Source organism: Heterodontus francisci, chromosome 31, assembly GCF_036365525.1.
Source record: "Heterodontus francisci isolate sHetFra1 chromosome 31, sHetFra1.hap1, whole genome shotgun sequence".
Lineage (NCBI taxonomy): Eukaryota > Metazoa > Chordata > Chondrichthyes > Heterodontiformes > Heterodontidae > Heterodontus > Heterodontus francisci.
In genome coordinates this window covers 13,416,162-13,438,356 of record NC_090401.1, presented here as the reverse complement: position 1 = coordinate 13,438,356, position 22,195 = coordinate 13,416,162, and the positions used below count along the sequence as shown (strand labels likewise).

General features: G+C 47.0%; 1 protein-coding gene across 1 annotated transcript in view; it reads left to right on the top strand.

The window, feature by feature from the left end:
- LOC137347073 (adhesion G protein-coupled receptor B2-like) overlaps positions 1-22,195 on the top strand; it is a 1,240,702-nt gene that overhangs the window by 511,271 nt on the left and 707,236 nt on the right. The window contains exon 5 of the mRNA XM_068011112.1: positions 13,988-14,152. Coding sequence (XP_067867213.1) covers positions 13,988-14,152 — 165 coding nt within the window. The remainder of the gene's footprint in view (positions 1-13,987; positions 14,153-22,195) is intronic.

Genomic DNA, 22,195 nt, shown 5'->3' with positions numbered 1-22,195 from the left:
TCAATAAGGTTCTGTCCCGCCACAGTCCACCTGCTTCAATGGGTGCTTGGAGCTCAGGGTCATTGCCCGAAAGGTGGACTGCAACACCACACCAAACAACATGAAAAAAGGAAAGAAGGTACCAGCCCTTCGCTTTGCAAGCTGGAACGTCAAAACTATGTGTCCTGGCCTGTCGGAAGACCTTACACAAATCAACGATTCTCAGAAGACCGCCATCATTAACAACGAGCTCAGTAGACTCAATGTAGACATTGCAGCACTTCAGGAGACACGCCTCCCCGCGAGTGGATCTCTAGCAGAGCAAGACTACACCTTCTTCTGGCAGGGCAGGGATCCTGAAGAACCAAGACAGCATGGAGTGGGCTTCGCCATCAGAAACTCCTTGCTCAGCATGATAGAGCCTCCCTCAAATGGCTCGGAACGCATACTGTCCATCCGACCGCTCACCGCCTCTGGTCCAGTACACCTACTCAGCATCTATGCTCCAACACTCTGCTCCCCACCTGAAGCTAAAGACTAGTTCTACGAGGAACTCCATAGCATCATTAGCAGCATCCCCAACAACGAACACCTGTTCCTGCTGGGGGACTTTAATCCCAGGGTTGGGGCCGACCATGACTCATGTCCCTCCTGCCTTGGGCGCTATGGCGTTGGAAGGATGAATGAGAACGGGCAGAGACTGCTTGAGTTGTGTACCTATCATAACCTCTGTATTACCAACTCGTTCTTTCACACTAAACCCTGTCACCAGGTTTCATGGAGGCACCCAAGATCGCGTCGTTGGCACCAGCGAGACCTCATCGTCACAAGGCGAGCCTCCTTAAACAGTGTTCAAATCGCACACAGCTTCCACAGTGCGGACTGCGACGCCGACCACTCCCTGGTGTGCAGCAAGGTTAGACTCAGATCAAAGAAGTTGCATCATTCCAAGCAGAAGGGCCACCCGCGCATCAACACGAGCAGAATTTCTCATCCACAGCTGTTACAAAAATTTCTAAATTTACTTGTAACAGCCCTTCAAAACACTCCCACAGGGGATGCTGAGACCAAGTGGGCCCACATCAGAGACGCCATCTATGAGTCAGCTTTGACCACCTACGGCAAAAGTGCGAAGAGAAATGCAGACTGGTTTCAATCTCATAATGAAGAGCTGGAACCTGTCATAGCCGCTAAGCACACTGCACTGTTGAGCTACAAGAAAACCCCAAGAGAGTTAACATCCGTGGCACTTGAAGCAGCCAGTGGAAAAGCCCCCGGGAAGAACAGCATTACCCCTGAAATAATCAAGAGTGCCAAGCCTGCTATACTCTCAGCACTACATGAACTGCTATGCCTGTGCTGGGACGAGGGAGCAGTACCTCAGGACATGCGCGATGCCAATATCATCACCCTCCATAAAAACAAAGGTGACCGCGGTGACTGCAACAACTACCGTGGAATCTCCCTGCTCAGCATAGTGGGGAAAGTCTTTGCTCGAGTCGCTCTAAACAGGCTCCAGAAGCTGGCTGAGCGCGTCTACCCTGAGGCACAGTGTGGCTTTCGTGCAGAGAATTCGACCATTGACATGCTGTTCTCCCTTCGTCAGATACAGGAGAAATGCCGCGAACAACAGATGCCCCTCTACATTGCTTTCATTGATCTCACCAAAGCCTTTGACCTCGTCAGCAGATGTGGTCTCTTCAGACTACAAGAAAAGATTGGATGTCCACCAAAGCTACTAAGTATCATCACCTCATTCCATGACAATATGAAAGGCACAATTCAACATGGCGGCACCTCAACAGACCCCTTTCCTGTCCTGAGTGGCGTGAAACAGAGCTGTGTTCTCGCATCCACACTCTTTGGGATTTTCTCAACCCTGCTGCTTTCACATGCGTTCAAGTCTTCTGAAGATGGAATTTTCCTCCACACAAGATCAGGGGGCAGGTTGTTCAACCTTGCCCGTCTAAGAGCGAAGTCCAAAGTACGGAAAGTCCTCATCAGGGAACTCCTGCTGCTTTATCATCTCACACTGAAGAGTGCCTGCAGAGTCTCATCGACAGGTTTGCGGCTGCCTGCAATGAATTTGGCATAACCATCAGCTTCAAGAAAACGAACATCATGGGGCAGGACGTCAGAAATGCTCCATCCATCAATATCGGCGACCACGCTCTGGAAGTGGTTCATGAGTTCACCTACCTAGGCTCAACTATCACCAGTAACCTGTCTCTAGATACAGAAATCAACAAGCGCATGGGAAAGGCTTCCACTGCTATGTCCAGACTGGCCAAGAGAGTGTGGGAAAATGGCACACTGACACGAAACACAAAAGTCCGAGTGTATCAAGCCTGTGTCCTCAGTACCTTGCTCTATGGCAGCGAGGCCTGGACAACGTATGTCAGCCAAGAGCGACGTCTCAATTCATTCCATCTTCGCTGCCTCCGGAGAATACTTGGCATCAGGTGGCAGGACCGTATCTCCAACACAGTAGTCCTCGAGGCGGCCAACATCCCCAGCTTATACACACTACTGAGTCAGCGGTGCTTGAGATGGCTTGGCCATGTGAGCCGCATGGTAGATGGCAGGATCCCCAAAGACACATTGTACAGTGAGCTCGCCACTGGTATCAGACCCACCGGCTGTCCATGTCTCCGCTTCAAAGACGTCTGCAAACGCGACATGAAGTCCTGTGACATTGATCACAAGTCGTGAGAGTCAGTTGCCAGCGTTCACCAGAGCTGGCGGGCAGCCATAAAGGCAGGGCTAAAGTGTGGCTAGTCGAAGAGACTTAGCAGTTGGCAGGAAAAAAGAAAAAATCGCAAGGGGAGAGCCAACTGTGTAACAGCCCCAATGAACACATTTTTCTGCAGCACCTGTGGAAGAGCCTGTCACTCTAGAATTGGCCTTTATAGCCACTCCAGGCGCTGCTCCACACACCACTGACCACCTCCAGGCGCTTACCCATTGTCTCTCGAGATAAGGAGGCCAAAGAAAAAGGTGTAGAACAAATTTACTTGGAATATTACTTTAAATTAAGCTGCAGCTGTAAGTATTGGCAACTTGGGTTCAAATTAGTAAAAGATAATAAATTAGTCACTTGGTAGTACAGAACTGGAGTATTGCTGAAAAAAGAGACTTACTGTCAAAGCTTTTCGTCTTGCACTCATCAGGACAGATGAAATAATGCCAAATTTCAAAGGGAGAAACAATTTATATTGCATGAGAAAAGGTGCTGATTGCTTGGCAAATCGACTCTGATTGATTGAGGCATCGCCGCACAGAATGCACGAGGGAACTTTTGTCCCCAATGCCTTGTTTAATTCAAAAAGGGCGCAATGCGTCGACATGTAGAATAGATAAGGGAGAACCAGTGGATGTGATGTATTTGGATTTTCAGAAGGCTTTTGATAAGGTCCCACATAAGAGGTTAGTGTGCAAAATGAAAGTACATGAGATTGGGGGTACTATACTGTCATGGATTGAGAATTGGTTGACAGACAGGAACAGAGAGTAGGAATAAACGGGCCTTCTTCCGGGTGGCAGGCAGTGACTAGTGGGGTACTGCAGGGATCAGTGCTTGGGCCCCAGCTGTTCACAATATATATTAATGACTTTTTTGCAGACGACACAAAGCTGGGGGGCGGGACTGTGAGCTGTGAGGAGAATACAAAAAGGCTCCAATGTGATTTGGACAAGTTGGGTGAGTAGGTAAATGCATGGCAGATGCAGTATAACGTGGATAAATGTGAGGTTATCCACTTTGGTTGTACAAACAGAAAGGCAGATTTTATTATCTGAATGGTGATAGATTGGGAAAGGGGGAGGTGCAACGAGACCTGGGTGTCCTTGTACACCAGTCGCTGAAAGCAAGCATTCACTTACAGCAAGCAGTTAGGAAGATGAATGGTGTGTTGGCCTTCATTGCAAGAGGATTTGAGTACAGGAGCAAGGATATCTTACTGCAGGTATACAGGGCCTTGGTGAGACCACATCTGGACTATTATGTGCAGTTTTGGTCTCCTTATCTGAGGAAGGATGTTCTTGCCATGGAGGGAGTGCAAAGAAGATATACTGGGCTGATTCCTTGGATGGCAGGATTGACATATGAGGAGAGATTGGGTCGACTAGACCTATATTCACTCGAGTTTAGAAGAATGAGAGGGGTTCTCATAGAAACCTATAAAATTCTAACAGGACGAGTCAGGCTAGGTGCAGAGAGGATGTTCCCAATGGCTGGGGAGTCCAGAACCAGGGGTCACGGTCTTAGGATATGGGGTATGCCATTTCGAACCGAGATGAGGAGAAATTTCTTCACTCAGAGGGTGGTGAACCTGTGGAATTCTCGACCACAGAAGGCAGTGGAGGCCAAGTCATTAAATATATTCAAGAAGGCGATAGATATATTTCTTAATGCCAAAGGGATCAAGGGATATGGGGGGAAGCGGGAACAGGGTACTGAATTAGACAATCAGCCATGATATTTTTTGAATGGCGGAGCAGGCCCGAAGTGCCAAATGGCCTACTCTTGCGTCTATTTTCTATGTTTTTATGTTCCTTTTGCCTGCAGAGGCCAGGTCTCTCTGTATGACTATATGTAGCTTCGAGCAAGTGTAAGTGAGCCACATTGCGAGCGCAACTGATAATCTGAAATTGCTTGTTAATGTAATTCTTAGCACACTCGGGATTGTTCAGTAAGTGCTGTCCAATCACAGAACCACATCTAACGTTAGACATTGTGTTCTGAGTTTTTCAAGTATGAGTTAGTTGAAAATGGTCAGTATTCTGTCTATTGCGAACAGCTGAATAGACATGCCATTGATATTATCCGCCAGTCGTTGGGGCGTACAGCCTATGTACCGAGCATTGCACCAACACTGGAATTCATATATTACATTACTCATTGTGAAGAAGTGCTGTGTTTGCCTCAAATTACCCTGGAAAGGTAAGGTATCGAAAAAATTTGAGTAACAGGTTCACACTGCTACGCAAGTGATATTTTCCACCAACAGGATGCTACTGTCAAGCCCCAAAAAGACGTTTTTCCTCCCAAATAAGTAATGTGGTAAATGAATTCCAGCGATGGTGTGATGCCATATATCACAATGACTTGACTGGCGGATTGTATCAAGCAGTACGTCCCTTCGGCTGTTCGCAATAGGCAGAGTACTGACTGTACTCAACCGGGGTAGGCGGTGGCATAGTGGTATTATCACTGGACTAGTAACCCAGAGACCCAGGGTATTTCTCTGGGGACATGGGTTCGAATCCCACCACAGCAGAAGGTGGAATTTGAATTTAATTAATAAATCTGGAATTAAAAGCGAGTCCATGAAACCATTGTCAATTGTTGTAAAAACCCATCTGGTTCACGAATGTCCTTTTGGGAAGGAAATCTGCTGTCCTTACCTGGTCTGGCCTACATGTGACTCAAGACCCACAGCAATGTGGTTAACTCTTACATGCCCTCTGAAATGGCCTAGCAAGCCACTCAGTTGTACCTAACCGCTACGAAGTCAATAAAATGGAATGAAACCGGATGGACCACACGGCATCGATTTAGGCACCGGAAACGACAACGGCAAACCCAGCCCTGTCGACCCTGCAAAGTCCTCCTTACTAACATCTGGGGGCTTGTGCCAAAGTTGGGAGAGCTGTCCCACAGACTAGTCAAGCAACAGCCTGACATAGTCATACTCACGGAATCATACCTTACAGACAATGTCCCAGACACTGCCATCACCATCCCCGGGTATGTCCTATCCCACCGTCAGGACAGACCCACCAGAGGTGGCGGCACAGTGGTATACAGTAGGGAGGGAGTTGCCCTGGGAGTCCTCAACATCGACTCTGGACCCCACGAAGTCTCATGGCATCAGGTCAAACACGGGCAAGATAACCTCCTACTGATTACCACCTACCGCCCTCCCTCAGCTGATGACTCAGTACTCCACCATGTTGAACACCACTTGGAGGAAGCACTGAGGGTGGCAAGGGCACAAAATGTACTCTGGGTGGGGGACCTCAATGTCCATCGCCAAGAGTGGCTTGGTAGCACATCTGACCGAGCTGGCTGAGTCCGAAAGGACATAGCTGCTAGACTGGGTCTGCAGCAGGTGGTGGGGGAACCAACACAAGGGAAAAACATACTTGACCTCGTCCTCACCAATCTGCATGCTGCAGATGCATCTGTCCATGACTGTATTGGTAGGAGTGACCACCACACAGTCCTTGTGGAGACTAAGTCCCGCCTTCACATTGAGGATACCATCCGTCGTGTTGTGTGGCACTATCACCATGCTAAATGGGATAGATTTCGAACAGATCTCGCAACGCAAAACTGGGCATCCATGAGGTGCTGTGGGCCATCAGCAGCAGCAGAATTTAACTCAACCACAATCTGTAACCTCATGGCCCGGCATATTCCCCACTCTAGCATTACCATCAAGCCAGGAGACCATCCGTGGTTCAATGAAGAGTGCAGGAGGGCATGCCAGGAGCAGCACCAGGCATTCCTCAAAATGAGGTGTCAACCTGGTGAAGCTACAACACAGGACTATCTGCGTGTCAAACTGCATAAGCAGCATGCAATAGACAGAGCTAAGTGATCCCATAACCAACGGATCAGATCTAAGCTCTGCAGTCCTGCCACATCCAGCCGTGAATGGACAATTAAACAACTAACTGGAGGAGGTGGCTCCACAAATATCCCCATCCTCAATGATGGGGGAGCCCAGCAAATCAGTGCGAAAGATAAGGCTGAAGCATTTGCAATAATCTTCAGCCAGAAGTGCCGAGTTGATGATCCATCTCGGCCTCCTCCTGAAGTCGCCAGCATAACAGATACCAGACTTCATCCAATTCGATTCACTCAGCGTGATATCAAGAAACGACTGGAGGCACTGGATACTGCAAAAGCTATGGGCCCTGACAATATTCCGGCAATAGTACTGAAGACCTGTGCTCCAGAACTTGCCGCGCCCCTAGCCAAGCTGTTCCAGTACAGCTACAACACTGGCATCTACCCGGTTGTGGAAAATTGCCCAGGTATGTCCTGTACACAAAAAGCAGGACAAGTCCAATCCGGCCAATTACCGCCCTATCAGCCTACTCTCAATCATCAGTAAAGTGATGGATGGTGTCATCATCAGTGCCATCAAGCGGCACTTGCTTAGCAATAACCTGCTCAGTGACGCTCAGTTTGGGTTCCGCCAGGGCCACTCAGCTCCTGACCTCATTACAGCTGAACTGAAGAGGTGAGGTGAGAGTGATTGCCCTTGACATCAAGGCAGCATTTGACCGGGTATGGCATCAAGGAGCCCTAGCAAAACTGAAAAATGGGAATCAGGGGGAAAACTTTCCACTGGCTGGAGTCATACCTAGCGCAAAGGAAGATGGTTGTGGTTGTTGGATGCCAATCATCTGAGCTCCAGGACATCACTGCAGGAGTTCCTCAGGGTAGTGTCCTGGGCCCAACCATCTTCAGCTGCTTCATCAATGACCTTCCTTCAATCATAAGGTCAGAAGTGGGGATGTTCGCTGATGATTACACAATGTTCCGCACCATTCGTGACTCCTCAGATACTGAAGCAGTCCGTGTAGAAATGCAGAAAGACCTGAACAATATCCAGGCTTGGGTTGATAAGTGGTAAGTAACATTTGCGCCACACAAGTGCCAGGCAATGACCATCTCCAACAAGAGAGAATCTAACCATCTCCCCTTGACATTCAACAGCATTACCATCGCTGAATCCCCTACTATCAACATCCTAGGGGCTACCATTGACCAGAAACTGAACTGGAGTAGCCATATAAATACCGTGGCTGCAAGAGCAGGTCAGAGGCTAGGAATCCTGAGGCGAGTAACTCACCTTCTGACTCCCCAAAGCCTGTCCACCATCTACAAGACACAAGCCACTCTCCACTTGCCTGGATGGGTGCAGCTCCAACAACACTCAAGAAGCTCGACACCATCCAGGACAAAGCAGCCCGCTTGATTGGCACCCCATCTACAAACATTCACTCCCTTCACCACCGACGCACAGTGGCAGCAGTGTGTACCATCTACAAGATGCACTGCAGCAATGCACCAAGGCTCCTCAGACAGCACCTTCCAAACCCGCGACCTCTACCAACTAGAAGGACAAGGGCAGCAAATACATGGGAACACCATCACCTGCAGGTTCCCCTCCAAGTCACACACCATTCTGACTTGGAACTATATCGCCGTTCCTTCACTGTCGCTGGGTCAAAATCCTGGAACTCCCTTCCTAACAGCACTGTGGGTATACCTACCCCAAATGGACTACAGCGGTTCAAGAAGGCAGCTCACCACCACCTTCTCAAGGGCAATTCGGGATGGGCAATAAATGCTGGCCTGGCCAGCGTCCCCCACATCCCATGAATGAATTAAAAACAAACAGCTTGTACTTGCAAAACTTAGAAAACAGGCCAGTGTTTTATTGAGCCCCCTGAGGTGGGGGGCATGGCGTATCATGCAAGGGGGGCAGTGAGGAGGAGGGTCTGTCGCCACCCACTCGCCAAGCGATCTTCCCGGGGGCGGGATAAGCCGAAGACGGCCTTCTGCCCAGTGGCCATTTGAGGCCCTTAAGTGGCCTGGTCTCGCTGCTGCTGGGATCTTGCTTCACTCAGGTAGGTAGGGCCTCCGCTGTGCGGGGACGACTCCTTGCAACACAAAGCACCCTCCCTGAGGGCTTGGAGGGGTTCTTGTTCCATGGACAATTTGTGGCCCACGGAGGACCCCCACTGGGAACAACTTTACCCCCTGGGAGCCCCCTCCTCCTGGAATTTACTCACCCATCCCCCCTTGTTGGGGCCTTCTGGACTGGCCCCGGCGACCCCGCCACACCTACCTCTTATCCAGGGTTTCAACACTGGGTCTGAGTCCGAAGCCCCTGCAGTACCAGCAGTGCCCACCATTCCCGATGGGCACTGCTGATGCTGCTGAGCTGCAGGCCCTTTGATTGGCCCCAGCTCATGGAGACGGGATCACCATCTTCAAAAGGATGGGGATCCTGGCTCGTGAATCTTTAATTGAAAAACACCAGAGGATTGCTCCGGCGGCTGCGAAAATGCAGAGGCAGGTTTCCGCCTGCCTTTTCGGCCCGACGCCGGGAGCCCTGCTTCCTGCACTAAATTCAGCCCACAATGTCTAATGTTAGATGTGATTCTGTGATTGGATAGCACTTACTGAACAATCCCCTTTGTGCTAAGAATTACAGTAACAACCAATTTCAGATTGTCAGTTGAGCTCGCAATGTGGCTCACTTACACTTGCTGGAAGCTCATAAATTGTCCTCTGCAGGGAAAAGAAACATGTCCAGGCATGGTGCCTTTTTTGAGTGAAACAAAGCATGGGGGACAATACTTCCCTGGTGCATTCTCCATGCTATCACTTCAACCAGAGTCGACTTGCCAACCAATCAGCACCCTTTTCTCATTGCGGGGAAGGGAGCATTAGATCTCAGATGGAAGAGCCAAGATGGGCCAAATGGCCTTCCTCACCCATTATCATCATCTGCTCAGGTCAGCCTTATGTAATTTGAGATAGAGACAGAATAATTCTTTGGACGCATCATGGTTTTCTCTGCGCACATGTTTTCTAGTTTCATTTCAATCAGGACATTGATATTCCATCATTTTATCTTTAGGTATGTTGATCAGAAGTAAACTGTAAGTTCTTGCTCACAGCGTGGAGAGCAAAATGGTTGATGAAATGCATTCTTCCATTCTCCACTGCTACCATCTGGCTGGAAATAGACCCAGTAACATTCTACTCATTCTTGAGCTTCTTTCTGAGCATCCCTTAGATCTTGCCTCTGTTTCCATGTTTGAAAGCTACATGAAATGCTGCTCTAATGGCTAAATTTGACAGCTGCAGAGAACACTGCTGCACAGCTCCACTCTCCTCCTGGATTATAGGTCCTACTATGTTTGAAAGATTGATCCCCCAATGAAGAAAAAAGATACTTTAACCGAACTGCCTTCTTGAACCGCTGCAGTCCATTTGGGGTAGGTATACCCACAGTGCTGTTAGGAAGGTTGATCCTTCCCAACTATCTGCTTAGATCCTATTGGATTTATTTTTGGTTTGCTTAGGGAATTATTGTGTGTCGGTTTACATCGGCTTCAAGTCAAAATTAATTGTTGCTATTACACAGGTTTTATATAATCTGTGAAACTCCACCGAGCATGACATCTAACCACAAATTAATTAGCATGCGTAGTATTTCAGAGAAGGAATGAAGCTTGGGTGAGTTCTTATGGTGTATGAAAGTTGCCTATCATTTAAAACATAAAGAAGATCCCACAAGATAGTAGATTTTTTTCACTTTGTGATAATGGGTTATCACCAAACCTTCATTATTTATCATTAGTTCTATACTAGCTTAAATAACATTACTAATTAGATGTCAATACCTTTAAATGCTTTGTAGATGCAGCTTAAAGGAGCTATATAATTTGCTGACACAAAACAAAATTGCAAGACTAAAATATCTAGAATGTAACCATGGATGCACTGAAAGGCATTTTCGAGAATGTGTTGAGGAGTAAAGTAACAAAAATTAAATGGTGGGGTAAAGTTCAATAAGTTATATATAGCATCTGGGTGTAGGGTACGGTATTTCCCAGTGGTTGTTGTGCCATAGCTTGGTTGCAGGCTGTTCCTGAATAAAGATGGGTAAATCAGTTTTTATTCAGATGTTACTTACAGTGTAATTCCCTCAGGTAAGTTTCCATTGCACACATTCAAGATTGTGTAAAGCTCAAATACAGCATGAAATTTGAGTGTCATGAACCGCTGCTCTTAGAAAAATATTCTTTCTTTTCCTCTTATTTTGCTCATGTGTATCTACTGCCTATTTCACTTTTCAAATTTTCTAACTCTTTTGCATCTTCACATAAATTTGGCAGTGATTTCACTTGTTTATCTTTCTAAGGTCTTCCTCTCGCACGCTGGATTTTGTAGTCATGCCACCAGTAACGACAGTGAATGAGCAAAATGTTGGCTGTCCGGCTTGTGACCTTCGCAGGCGTGCCGCTGCGAATACGCAACGGGCGGCCACTTAGCATAATGATGGAGGCCGTCCCCCCCAATCATGTGGTAGGGGCGACATTGGCAATGCCATTTACGGCGTCTCCTGATATTGAATTGCAGAGTTCAACGTTCCCCCTGCAACAGTACCCACTTGCAGAGATATCCCTTCCCCACCCCCCCACAGTACCCATTTGCAGAGATATTCCTTATACCCCCCCCCCCCCCACAATACCCACTTGCAGAGATATCCCTTACAACCCCCCACAGTACCCACTTGCCGGGATTCCCTCCCCCCTTCTTCCCCCTCAACGATATACAATTGCAGAGTTCACCCCATTCCCACCCGCCCAACAATTTACACTTGCAGAGTTCCAACCTCCCCTCACTTCTGGGGATTAACCTTAGTGGCAGTGTCTGATGTTGCAGCAAATTCTGCAGGATAGCAAGGCAAAACTTACCTAACCTTTGCAGGCACCAAATACTCTCCCATCAGTGGCGCCAGCTTTTCAATGACGGGAAAATGAAGGCACGTGAGTGCCGCACGTTAAGCAGAAGATTGCAAACGGCTGGTAGGATTGCAGCAAATTGCATTCTAATTAGTGCAAATAGGTACTTAACATGTTTAAAGCTAGGTCCCGTCAGAGTGGCGGAGGTGCCGCCAAAGAACTTCGCCGCTTATGGGAAAACTGGAACCTGGAATTATGGCATTGGGTTCCATAGCGGGCAATTCTGCTCCGATTCTCCACCTCCTCCACCACGGAGCCTGCCTTCAGGCTGAGCACAAGATCCAGCCCGTAGTCTTTGAATCTGTAGCCTGTACGACCAACATGCTATCACCTTACCACCATGCCAGCTTGCCGTGCTGAAGGCGTGCTTTGTTTTTGCCATATTACCATTTCCAAAGTCTAAAAGCAATACCTAAGCTTGAGCATGTGTACAGACATTCATTATGATTTTTAAAAATGCTTGTGCTATGATGATTTTGTAAGATTTTCTATTAATTCATCCTAGCCCATTGCCACTCACGCATTGAACAAACTAATCACTCCTATAATACGTAGCACAATGTCCCCTTCACACATCATACTGAGTACAAACTACTCACTCAGGTATACAAATAAGGTGTCTGATGATTTTGTTTATGTAACAGAATTTGAAATGCATTTGCAAGCTATCATGCAGCATAAATATAAATTCATGCAGTGAAAATACAATCAAATCAGGCCTAAGATCCTGGTGACATCTCACAAGAACTTTCCTGGTTATTTCAGGGTAGGAAGATCTTGTCAGGATTTTGCCAAAAATTTGCTTGATCGCAGCTGCTCATAAACATAGGGCTGAATTGGCACGGCGCACACACGACTTGTGTGCTGCTGAACTGCCGCGATATTTTGCGCGGCTACTCATTTAAATGGAGGGGGTGGAATGCCCATTCCCGATCACGTAGAGGGGGCAGCCACTCTATCCCCGGCAACGGTGTCGTCACCATCGTGCAGACCCCAACATCAGTTTTAAAGGGCTTCAAGCCCTTACTGGCAATTTTAATTTTTAATGTTACATGGAGGGAAAATGTAAAGTTCTATCATTAACGTATGTAGATTAGGGGGCCACCCAGTGTCGAAGCCTGTGGCGGGCCTCTCCCGGAATGATTTTCCGGGCCCCCCCCCCGCCATGACTCCTGACATTGGAGTGCTGGTGAAATTCAGCCCTTAATCTACGTATGATAATGATATCAAATAAATGAATAAACTCATACCAGGTATCAACAGCGGTCTCATGACAATATTCCAGCCGGTGGCCAGAAGTCCCATGCCTTTGGTTCTTTGTTCGGAGATCTGAGGCATGACACTGGTGGGGTGGGGGGAGGAGTGAAATTTTCAGGGGAGCGGGGAAAACTCCTTCTATTAGCTGAGGGGATCGTGGGAAGGGGGTTAAAGGGCAAAGTTAACATAGTTTGGGGGCAAAGTTAGTGATGAGAAGAAAAGTTTCTTCTGTGTGTTAAAGATATTAAATGGTCATTGGGGGGGCTGGAAAGAGGGCTTCAATCTATTATTGCAGTGGCACCAGACAATGTTGCCGGAGAAGGAGCGGCCGCCCCTTCTACATCATCAGGGGTGGATGTTCCACCCCCTCCATTTGATTGAGCCGTCGTGTAAAATATTGTGGCAGCTCAGCGGTGCACAAGTTGTGTGTGCGCGTGCCTTCTTTTAAGCTTGCCGCCATTGTTAAAATTCAGCCCTAAGGCTCTGCCGCCAAGCAGCGGGGGGCTGCCCCAAGGCCTCGCCGCTGCCGATAAAATGCGGCGGAGTCTTCCCGGCGTCTAGGCCCGTGGCAGGCCTCTCCCGGAAAGATTTTCCGGGGCACCCCCCCCAACCCTGCCACGACCCCCAACTTCGGAGGGCTGGTAAAATTCAGCCCATAATCTTTAAATATCCAGAGTCTGCCTTTTTAAATCTTTCGTTCCCCTTCCTCAGATTTTCCCAGACCACCCACTGTGATCTACCTGGGGATAGGAGGAATCATGGATTTATTCTGTTACTCTTTAAATATGATTCGGTAGATTAAATTCAATAATCCTGCATACCCATCTGTGAACTGTGCTTGAAAGGAGTGCAGGCTAGAGAATTAGCACTCTGTTTGAGAATGACTCCCCACTGCAAGCAGTGAAATTACTCCAATATTTAAATTTTAGGTGAGATGGTTCCAGTCAAATTATCAGCGAGAAGTTTTGATATTTAATTTGATAATGTTAGGAGGACAACATTGTACAAAAAAGACTTTCCTCAGACATGCCAGCAATTGTCAATTTCAGTAAGAAAACATCACCAAAGAGGCATGTTTATCATATTTTATACTGTAGTAGCTCTGTCATCTTCAGGATGAAAGAGTTGTATTTGTTATTTTAGCGTTCTGTGGTGACGGATCCCTCATGTGATTTACACTGTGTTGTAGTACATGGTCTGTGGGAGGAATGGTCGCCATGGAGTTTGTGCTCAGTTACCTGTGGGAGAGGATCGAGAACCAGATCTCGGATGTGCGTTGCTCCACAACATGGAGGGAAAGCGTGTCAGGGCCCGGAGCTCCAAACCAAGCTCTGCAACATTGCACTCTGCCCTGGTTGGTATAAACACTTATTTTAATTGCATATTTCTTCAGAATGTTTTTTTGAGGGCAGGAACATTTCTTTCTGTGCTTCTAAGGGCGAGGGTGAGGGCACTGAGAAATTAAGATCAGTCTTGTCTGTTGGATTATTCCAACAACTAATTCCATTGAATATGAAGCCTTAGCTTGGGACAATTAAAATTTTTTATGTGTTTGGGAAACTTCTGATACAGCCATGTTTGGTTAACCCCGCTCCTTCTTTTAAAAATGAGGTAGAATTGAAAGCAGTTTTCTATTCTCTGAACTAACCTGACATTGTTGAACCGATTTGACAACTCTTAGAGAGTGGCAACCCTTACACCCTCTCACTCTCTTTCTGGGAGGGACCTGAACCCAGGTCTGCAAAGTGACAATTCCATGCTCATTTTCTGATATAATATTTTCTTGATTCATTTTTCGGTGTGAAATTACCCTGCCATTTTATGTATTTTAAAATAGTTTACTTTTCTTACTACATTTTCTGATTTCCTTGAATAGGGCCAAATGGTTTTAGGTCTTCCACATAGTTCATTGAACCCTGTTTCTACTGAAAGGAAATAAAAACAGAAACTGCTGGAAATACTCACCAGGTTATGCAGTATCTGTCAAGAGAGAAACAGTTAACATTCTGAATTTTGCTACCCAGGAACAAGCCCGCTGCCAGGGCCAAAAGCGGGAGCAAACCCCTGCTCTGGCAGGTGGCTGGACCCTGGGGTGGTATTTTACCGGCAGTGTCTGATTAATAGGCCACCGCGGAGCTACCGTCCAATTGAGGATACCGGCACCCCCCCGCCACCCCGCCCAATCACCGCTAACAGTGACAACTGCTGAGGCTGCAGTATGAGGGAGAAGGTGCATCAATGCCGAGGCACCCTCGAAGACATGCAGGTTTTCTGAGGAAGCTGGGGCCAGGCAGGCAGGCCCCAGTGATCGGGGGAGTGATGGGGGTGTTATTCCAGCGGCGGTGACTTAGGTGTAGTGGCAGTCATTGTTGCTGGGAGAGCCCTTTGTGGGCCATGGAGAGCCCATCAAGGAAGCAACAAGAATCTCCAGAACCCGCTGGGAGGCCACCAGAGTTTACCTGGCAGTTTTCCCATGTGGCAGCGGACTCTCCCGATATGGGCAAAATGCCCACAGGGCCGGAAGTGGGTCATAATTGGGCCCGTAAGCAGCTCAATTGGCTGCCATATTGCCATCCTTTTTATCTCCCAGCCCATCCCCAAAGGGCTGGGAAAATGCAGCCCAACTTTTCAGTTTGATGACCTTTCATCAGAACTGAAATAAGTTACAGATATACCAGGTTTTAAGTAAGTGCTGAGGAATTGAACAAAGGAGGGAAGGAGGAGGGGTGCTGGTAATGGTTCTGTTGTTGCCATTTACAGCTCCTTTAGACCCATCTGTTGCTTCTTTACTTGTCCCATTACTACCCCCTTTGCCTTGCACAGTTATCCCTTTTGCTCACCCCTGCCTTCAGCCTCATCGCAGACCTTCCCTTTTGTTCTTTCCTTCTATCCTCCTCATTTATTGCTTCCCCTGCCTCTGCATCTGCTTAAAAACTGTTACATCTCTAAATTCTTCCAGTTCTGATGTCAACTCTGTTTCTCTCTTCACAGATGCTGCCTGGCCTGCTGAGTATTTCTAACATTTTCTGTTCTTATTTAAGATTTCCGATCTGCAGTATTTTGATTTTGTTATATTTAAAGGATATGTTTTACTTGAGAGTTTGTTTCGGTCTGTTCCACCACTCATAAAAGTAACCTCCATGCTATTTGTGTCATTTGTAATTAAGGTGTCACTGTGCTTCAGTTTACAAGTCTAGAGTATTTGAATTACTCCAGTGATTTCCTCATTTGTGAATTATATTTCCTTAAACCTTATCATTTCCATTTTATTTTTCTTGTAAAAACACAAAGTATTTCAACAGTAGAGTTCCATTGATCGTAAGATCAAAAATATTTAAAAATCTATAATTTGTAAAATAAACAATAAGATGATACATAAAGCATGTTCTCAGAATCTGGTACTTAATCAGACATCACACACTATAGATCAGGATAACAGCTATGAATTTTCTCAGTTTCTTTTTTTTTAAGAAGCTCATTTTACAACACAAAGTGATATTTATGATCCTTGCTGCATGCACTTTGTACAGTGCAGTGAAACCTCAATCATTTGTGCTCCCATTTTGCATGTTCTCGATTATTATGAGTATTTTTGTGAATAATTGGAAGTTACCATTATTTTTCCTTCACTCATCTTCATTGTTCTGTTCCTGTGCTAGCTGGTCTTGCCCGCAAAAGAACAGAGAGGAATTCTGCTGGTGACAACGGAATTGTGCAAACAGAAAAGAGAGAGGCACATCCTTTGATATCAGTAGTGTAACTTTGGAGCTCCCAATTATCTGGCATTTTCCAATATTCATGGGGAGTCCTCTCAACCAGACAGGACAAACCGGTGTTCAACCTTAATTCTATTAATTTTCTTTGTTTTTTGGGATGTGGATGATTCTAGACAGGCTGCATTAATTATCTATCCCTAGTTACCTTGAGGAAGTGGTGGTAGCCCATCTATGTGAACCACTGTAGTTCTTTTAATGATGGTGCTTCCATGAAGGTGTTAAGCTAATTCAAAGATTCTTACCAAACAATGACAGATACATAGAGTGGTGAAGGAGGCATTTGGAATGCTTTCCTTTATTGGCTGAGGTATAGAATACAAAAGCAGGGATGTAATGCTGGAACTGTATAAAACGCTGGTCAGGCCGCAGCTGGAATATTGCGTACAGTTCTGGCCACCACATTACAGGAAGGACATAATTGCTTTGGAGAGAATGCGGAGGAGATTTACAAGAATATTGCCAGGGCTTGAAAGTTGCAGCTATGAGGAAAGATTGGATCGGCTTGGGTTGTTTTCCTCAGAACAGAGGAGGTTGAGAGGTGACTTGATTGAGGTGTACAAAATTAAGAGGGGCCTAGATAGAGTAGACAGGAAGGACCTGTTTCCCCTAGCAGAGAGGTCAATTACCAGGGGGCACAGATTTAAGATGATTGGTAGAAAGATTAGAGAGGACATGAGGAAAAACTTCTTCACCCAGAGGGTGGTGGGTGGAATTCACTGCCCGGATCGGTGGTGGAGGCAGAAACCCTCAACTCATTTAAAAGGTACCTGGATATGCACCTGAAGTGCTGTAACCTGCAAGGCTACGGACCAGGTGCCAGAAGATGGGATTAGATTGGGCGGCTAGCTTTTTTGGCTGGCATGGACACAATGGGCTGAATGGCCTCCTCCTGTGCCATAATTTTTCTAGGGGTTCTATAGTTTAATGATGAATGAATAGAGATGTATTTCCAAGTCAGGGCCATGTTGGTTTGGAGGGGAAGTTTGAGATGATGGTGTTCCCATTGCTGCTCTTGTCCCTTTTAGTTGTGGAGGTGACAGGGCTGGGAGGCACTGTCGAAGTGAACTTGGTTAGTTGCTGTATTACATCCTGTAGTACAAACTGCAGCCAGTGGTGGAGGGAGTGGATATTGAGTTCAGTGACAGGGCCGCCAATAAAGAGGACTGTTCTGCCCTGGATGAGCAAAGAACAAAGAACAGTACAGCACAGGAACAGGCCATTCGGCCATCCAAGTCTGCCTAAACTAACACCTTCTGCACTTCCGGGGCCCATATCCCTCTATTCTCTTCCTATTCATGTATTTGTCAAGATGTCTCTTAAACGTTGCTATCGTATCTTCTTCCACCACCTCCCCTGGCAGCAAGTTCCAGGCACTCACCACCCTCTGTGTAAAAAACTTGCCTCGCACATCCCCTCTAAACTTTGCCCCTCGCACCTTAAACCTATGTCCCCTGGTAACTGACTCTTCCACCCTGGGAAAAAGCTTCTGACCATCCATTCTGTCCATGGCGCTCATAACTTTGTAAACCTCTATCAATTCGCCCCTCCACCTCCGTCGTTCCAGTGAAAACAATCTGAGTTTTTCCAACCTCTCCTCATAGCTAATGCCCTCCAGACCAGGCAACATCCTGGTAAACCTCCTCTGTACCCTCTCCAAAGCGTCCACGTCCTTCTTGTAGTGTGGCGACCAGAATTGCACGCAATATTCTAAGTGTGGCCTAACTAAGGTTCTGTACAGCTGCAACATGACTTGCCAATTTTTATACTCTATGCCCCGACCGATGAAGGCAAGCATGCCGTATGCCTTCTTGACTACCTTATCCACCTGCGTTGCCACTTTCAGTGACCTGTGGACCTGTATGCCCAGATCTCTCTGCCTGTCAATACTCCTAAGGGTTCTGCCATTTACTGTATACCTCCCACCTGCATTAGACTTTCCAAAATGCATTACCTCACATTTGTCCGGATTAAACTCCATCTGCCATTTCTCCGCCCAAGTCTCCAACCGATCGATATCCTGCTGTATCCTCTGACAATCCTCATCATTATCCACAACTCCACCAACCTTTGTGTCGTCCGCAAACTTACTAATCAGACCAGCTACATTTTCCTCCAAATCATTTATATATACTACAAACAGCAAAGGTCCCAGCACTGATCCCTGCGGAACACCACTAGTCACATTCCTCCATTCAGAAAAACACCCATCCACTGATACCCTCTGTCTTCTATGACCAAGTCAGTTCTGTATCCATCTTGCCAGCTCACCTCTGATCCCGTGTGACTTCACCTTTTGCACCAGTCTGCCATGCGGGACCTTGTCAAAGGCTTTACTAAAGTCCATATAGACAATGTTGATGGATAGTGTTGAGTTTCTTGAGGGCTGTGCTTGTACTGATCCAGGTGAGTAGTGAGTATTCCACTCCTGACTTGAACCTTGTAGATGGTGGATTGGCTCTAGTTAGGCTACAAGTAGAGTACTGTGTTCATTTCTGGTCACCAGAACTGAGGAAAGATGTGAGGGTCTTTGAGAGAGTGCAGAGGCGATTAACCAGAATGGTTCCAGTGATTAGGGATTTTAGCTACAAGTTTAGGTTGGGGTTGTTCTCCTTGAGAAAAGGAAATTGAGTGATTTGATAGAGGTGTTCAACATTATGACAGGTTTACATAAAGTAGACAAAGAAAACCCCATTATCTGATGGTACAAGGACTAGGGGACATAGATTAACACTTTTGGCAAGAGATGCAGGGTGATGTGAGGGAGAACTTTTTCACACAGGGAGTGGTAATGACCTGGAACTCACTGCCTAAAAGGGTGGTGGAAGCAAAACTTTGATTTCAAAATCAAAGTGTGGGGCGGCACAGTGGCGCAGTGGTTAGCACCGCAGCCTCACAACTTCAGGGACCCGGGTTCGATTCCGGGTACTGCCTGTGTGGAGTTTGCAAGTTCTCCCTGTGTCTGCGTGGGTTTTCTCCGGGTGCTCCAGTTTCCTCCCACAAGCCAAAAGACTTGCAGGTTGATAGGTAAATTGGCCATTACAAATTGTCACTAGTATAGGTCAGTGGTAGGGAAATATAGGGACAGGTGGGGATGTTTGGTAGGAATATGGGATTAGTATAGGATTAGTATAAATGGGTGGTTGATGTTCGGCACAGACTCGGTGGGCCAAAGGGCCTGTTTCAGTGCTGTATCTCTAATCTAATCTAATCTAATTGCCCATGAGAAGATGGTGGTGAGCTACCTTCTTGAACTGCTGCAGTCCATGTGGGGTTTGTACACCCACAGTGCTATTAGGAAGGGAATTTCAGGATTTTGACCCAGCGCCAGTGAAGGAACAGCGATATAGTTGCAAGTCAGGACGGTGTGTGGCTTGGAGGGGAATTTGCACGTGGTGGTGTTCCGACGCATCTACTGCCCTTGTCCTTCTAGGTGGTAGAGGTCGCGGGTTTGGAAGGTGCTCCCTGAGTAGCCTTGGTGCATTGCTGCAGTGCATCTTGTAGATGGTATACACTGCTGCCACTGTGCGTCGGTGGTGGAGGGAGTGAATGTTTGTAGATGGGGTGCCAATCAAGCTGGCTGCTTTGTCCTGGATGGTGTCAAGCTTTTTGAGTGTTGTTGGAGCTGCACCCATCCTGGCAAATGGAGAGTATTCCATCACACTCCTGACTTGTGCCTTGTAGATGGTGGACAAGCTTTGGGGAGTCAGGAGGTGAGTTACTCACTGCAGGATTCCTGGCCTCTGACCTGCTCTTGTAGCCACAGTATTTAGATGGCTACTCCAGTTCAGCTTTTGGTCAATGGTAATCCTGAGGATGTTGATAGTGGGCGATTCAGCTATCGTAATGCCGTTGAATGTCAAGGGAAGATGGTTAGATTCTCTCTTGCTGGAGATGGTCATTGCCTGGCACTTGTGTGGCGCAAATGTTACTTGCCACTTATGAGCCCAAGCCTGGATATTGTCCGGGTATTGCTGCATTTCTATATGGACTGTTTCAGTATTTGAGGAGTCACGAATGGTGCTGAACATTGTGCAGTCAGAAGCAAACATCCCCACTTCTGACCTTATGATTGAAGGAAGGTCATTGATGAAGCAGCTGAAGATGGTTGAGCCTAGGACACTACCCTGAGGAACTCCTGCAGTGATGTCCTGGAGCTGAGGTGATTGACCTCCAACAACCACAATCATCTTCCTTTGCGCTAGGTACAATTCTAACCAGTGGAGTATTTTCCCCGATTCCCATTGACTCCAGTTTTCCTAGGGCTGCTTGCTGCCATACTCGGTCAGATGCTGCCTTCATGTCAAGGGCAGTCACTCTCATCTCACCTCTTGAGTTCAGCTCTTTTGCCCAGTTTGAACCAAGGCTGTAATGAGGTCTGGAGCTGAGTGGCCCTGGCGGTACCCAAACTGAGCATCAGTGAACACGTTATTGCTAAGCAAGTGCCTCTTGATAGCACTGTCGATGACACCTTCCATCACTTTACTGATGATCAAGAGTAGACTGATGGGGTGGTAATTGGCTGGGTTGAATTTCATTGAGTCATAGAGTTATACAGCACAGAAACAGGCCCTTCGGCCCATTGTGTCTGTGCCAGCCATCAAGCACCTTACTATTCTAGTCCCATTTTCCGGCACTTGGCCCGTCGCCTTGTATGCTATTGCGTTTCAAGTGCTCATCTAAATACTTCAAATGTTGTGAGGATTCCTGCCTCTACCGCCACTTCAGGCAGTGTATTCCAGATAATTTTCCTCAAATCCCCTCTAAATCTTACCTTAAATCTATGCCCCCTGGTTATTGACCCCTCTGCTAAGAGAAAAAGTGTCTTCCTATCTCATCTATCAATGCCCCTCATAATTTTGTATACCTCAATCATGTCCCCTCTCATCCTTCTCTGTTCTAAGGAAAACAACCCTAGCCTTTTCAGTCTCTCTTCATAGCTGAAATGCTCCAGCCCAGGCAACATCCTGGTGAATCACCTCTGCACTCTCTCCAGTGCAATCACATCCTTCCTATAGTGTGATGCCCAGAACTGTACACAATACTCCAGCTGTGGCCTAACTAGCGTTTTATACCGCTCCATCATAACTTCCCTGCTCTTATATTTTATGCCTCGGCTAATGAAGGCAAGTATCCCATATGCCTTCCTAACGACCTTATCTACCTGTGCTGCTGCCTTCAGTGATCTATAGGGAAGTACACCAAGGTCCCTCTGACCTTGTGTACTTCCTAGGGTCCTACCATCCATTGTATATTCCCTTGCCTTGTTAGTCCTCCCAAAATGCATCACCTCACATTTCTCAGGATTAAATTCCATTTGCCACAGCTCTGCCCATCTTACCAGCCCATCTGTATTGTCCTGTAATCTAAGGCTTTCCTCCTCACTATTTACGACACCACCAATTTTCGTGTCATCTGCGAACTTACTGATCATACCTCCGATATTCACCTCTAAATCATTAACGTACACTGCAAACAGCAAGGGTCCCAGCACAGATCCCTGTGGTACGCCACTGGTCCCATGGTTCCACTCGCAAAAACAACCCTCGACCATTACCCTCTCTTTCCTGCCACCTAACCAATTTTTGATCCAATTTGCCAAATTGCCCTGGATCCCATGGGCT